The sequence below is a fragment of the Galeopterus variegatus genome, unplaced genomic scaffold, assembly GCF_000696425.1.
Source record: "Galeopterus variegatus unplaced genomic scaffold, G_variegatus-3.0.2 Scaffold559, whole genome shotgun sequence".
NCBI classification, from domain to species: domain Eukaryota; kingdom Metazoa; phylum Chordata; class Mammalia; order Dermoptera; family Cynocephalidae; genus Galeopterus; species Galeopterus variegatus.
The window spans coordinates 579,499-583,346 of NW_007726670.1; the positions used below are offsets into that span (position 1 = coordinate 579,499).

Sequence of the window (3,848 nt, forward strand, 5' to 3'; positions counted from 1 at the left end):
ATAAGGGTCTCATATCCAGAATATATGAAGAACTCTTACAATTCAACAACAAAAAGATAAACAACCCAAATAAAAAGTGGGCAAAGAACTGGAATATACATTTCTCCTAAGATGATACCCAAATGGCCAGCAAGCAACATGAAAAGATGCTTAGTCACAATATAATATCATTTCACACCCACTAGGATCACCATAAACACACACACACACACACACACACACACACACACACAAAATAGTAAATGCTGATATCATTTCACACCCACTAGGATCACCATAAACACACACACACACACACACACACACACACAAAATAGTAAATGCTGGTAAAGACGCAGAGAATTAGAGTCCCTCATGCACTGCTGGTGGGAATGTAAAATAAAGCAGCCACTGTGGGAAAACAGTTTGGCTATTCTTGAATAAGTTAGACATAGAATTACCATATGACAGCAATTCCACTCCTAGGCATCTACCCAAAAGAATTAACAACAGGTGTCAGACAAGAACACGTACACATTGTTCATAACAGTTCTAGTCACAGCAGTCAAAAGGTGGAAACAACCCAAATGTCCATCAACAAGTGAAGCTAGACACAAAAGGCCACATATTGTATGATTCCATTTACATAAAATATTCAGAACAGGCAAATCCATACAGGCAGATTACTGGTTACTAGGAGCTGGGGAGAGGGGTTAATGGGAAGTGACTATTTTCCACTGAATGAGTACGGAGTTTCCATCTGGAGTGATGAAAATGTTCTGGAACTGGATAGTGGTGGTAAGTGCACAACATTGTGAATCTACCTTGTGCCAATGAACTGTATTTTCACTTTTAAATCATCACAATGGTAAATAAATTTTACTTTACGTGTGTTTTACCACAATGAAAAAAATAGTGCAGTTATATTCATATTACATTATTTAAAGGGGTGAAATATATATGCCATTAAAATAAACCTAAACTAATTTCTCGTTCAGGGTAATTCTAGGAATTTTACATGATTTTCAGAGCTAGAAAAGACATAGAGATTGATAGCTTATGACTATGTTATAAATTTAGTTTGTTGAAAATATTCAACAATTTTCTAATTATCACCAATATCAGAATTATTTATCTTGTTAAATGAATTTTTCTACCACAAGGTTGACAGTTCTGACTCCTCAGCAGGGATCCTGATCCTGAACTCAAAAGCAGTCTTGCAGAAACCAATCATGTCTGACTTACTGCAACTCAACAAAGCATAAACCATTCTAATTTATTTCCATTTCTAACACCATTAGTACTGGGGCCATGACCCATTGTGTAAATTTGTTAGCCTACATGTTAGAATAATATATAGACTGATTTTCTTCATGCTATAAATTAAATTACTATAAACATTAGTGTGCAGAGGCAAAATACTTAGAACTGACCTAAGAATAGAATAGTAAATCAATATTTGTCCCACGGCTTACGCACAGATGCCTCAATTTACCTTTCAAACACAGTTTTAATGAAGTAGTCATTCATTGTCATATAGAGTTTTTATATGATTCTATTTTATAGAATATTCGTTTACAGAAAAAAGAGAATTTTCCAAAAGCTGGAAAAGCATTTTTAAAAGCAACTTTTCAAATTACAATGTTAAGTTGATCTCTAACTTTGTAAAGCTATATGATATAAATTCCTTAAAGCTTCACTGCATTTCAGGATTGTTCTTGAAGAGGTATTCTGCCTACAATTGAAAGGGAAAAAGAAAGACAAGTCAGCAATTTACAAGATATTATTAGTCATATATTTGTGCTATTAGTGTATACAATTTAAAAATAAAAGTATATGTACTCCATAAATACATACAATTATCATGGGTCAATAAAGAAGAAGAAATTTAAAAGACAGGGAAAAAAGGGAGAAATAGAGAGTAGAACAGTGGTTACCAGAGGCAGGGAAAGGGAGGGGGAGGGGGGCCAGAAAGGTTGGTGGCCTGTACAAAGTGACAAAGTTCCAGTTATACAGGAAGAATGAGTTCTGGTGCTCTAGGTTGACAATAGTTTATGATATTGTATTATATATTTCAAGATAGCCAGAAAAGAGGATCTTGAATGTTATAGCCACAAAGAAATGATAAATGTAAAAGATGAGAAATAATATTTAAAAAAAAAAGAAAAAAAACCCAATAAATGTTTAGGTGACCGATATGCTAATTATTTTGATTAGATCATTATACAATATATGCATTATTGAAACAACAAACTGTATCCCATAAACATGTAAAATTAAAAAAATAAATTTAAAAACATAGATAAAAGTACACGTTTTATTTTCAAATGAATAATAAAAATTTTATTATAAACTGTGAATGTATTAGAAGCTATTTCCCACATAACCAGATACACAGTTTCTCTATCTCAACTGGTTTTCTGTTAAGAATCCAGCATATTTTATTTTCAAATTGATATTTTTTAAAAAATTAAATCTCTTACCAGAAAATCAACAGGATCATCCGGCCTGACCTTACAACACTCATTTAGACCCTGCATAAGAGTCGGCATAACATAGGTCATTAAATAGTTTCTCAGGGGAATAGACTGAGCCTCCAGTAATTCCCTTTCTTCTCTTTTCACTTCCTCTAGTTGTTTATTCTACAACAGAACATTTGGGGTTGGGGGTAAATGTACAGAGAGCACTTTCACACAACTAAACCAGAGTGCATTAGAACTAGATAACATTAAAAATGTTCAACACCTTATGATAAAGATGGCATTTTCAATCATCAGGGTAAAGATAAATGGTGTTATAACCACTGCCTAGTAATTTAGAAAATAATAACTTGATCACTTCTTACACCAAAACAATGATTTCTAACTACCCAGATGAAATAAAGTTTTCAAAGAAGAGGGGAGTGAAGGGATCATAGAAGTGTTACTAGAAAATCTGGAGGGTACTGGTGTAGTGACAGGTGCTATTCCTTGCTCAGCATACAGCCCTCCCTGTTTTAGGAATAATAATTCTGGATTTCCTTGGAGAAATTTCTCTTCTCAGCCTAGCGGTTAGGTTTGGGTGGGACTTAAGCTCATCAGTCCAGCCCACCTTATGGCCATGGACATTAGTTAAGGATGGGCATATCAGGTGAAGCCTAGGTGGCGCGGTCCACACCATGGCAGGATCCAAAAGGAATCAGCTTGGGCTGCCCTCTTTGAGTTGGCAAGGCCACCGGAGGGAGAGCTGTTGGCAAGGCCACAGCTACAAGCACTTGCCACGGCCGTAAGGGCTACTGCCTCGGCTTCGTGGTACTGCTTTTGCTTTCTCTTTCGATATTTTGGTTAGCGTGGCAGTTCTCTGAATTCCCAAAAGATTATAAAAATAACACAAATGATTTTGCAGTCATTGAACTAAACATTCCCACAGAGGATCCAAGTAAATTGGACAATTTAAAATTATCCCATTATGATAAATTGACCACACCAACATATGTTCCAAAAGCACCGCTCATGACTAAATATGAGCTGCAGCCTAAATGCGTGAAGTTATTTCAAAAAGGAAATTTCCATCCTCTCCCGACCATCTGGGTAAATGGATATATGGGATACAAAATGGGGAAAGGAAAAATTTGGTATCTCCCTAGGAGACGTCCAAAACATGATGTAAGTTGGCAAACATCATTTACTGGAGATTATATTAATGGCAAGAGAATGGTTGGTATTAATGGGAAATTATATGATTGGGATAAATTAAGTATATGGGAAAGAAACTGTAGAATTCCCTTTACTTGGTGGTGTCCAGTTTTAAATAAATCATTAAGAATCAGGTGTTGGGATAAAAATATATGCTGTAAAATTATTAAACCTGCAAAATTAGATCTTAGAAAA

General features: G+C 35.1%; 1 protein-coding gene across 1 annotated transcript in view; it reads right to left on the minus strand.

The window, feature by feature from the left end:
* Positions 1 to 1,186: 1,186 nt before the first annotated feature.
* The window catches only part of AK7 (adenylate kinase 7), a 24,334-nt gene continuing 21,672 nt past the window's right edge, over positions 1,187 to 3,848 (minus strand). Inside the window, exons 8-9 of the mRNA XM_008570030.1 lie at positions 2,463 to 2,621; positions 1,187 to 1,714 (exon numbers count right to left, since the gene is read on the minus strand). Coding sequence (XP_008568252.1) covers positions 1,676 to 1,714; positions 2,463 to 2,621 — 198 coding nt within the window. The 3' untranslated portion in view covers positions 1,187 to 1,675. The remainder of the gene's footprint in view (positions 1,715 to 2,462; positions 2,622 to 3,848) is intronic.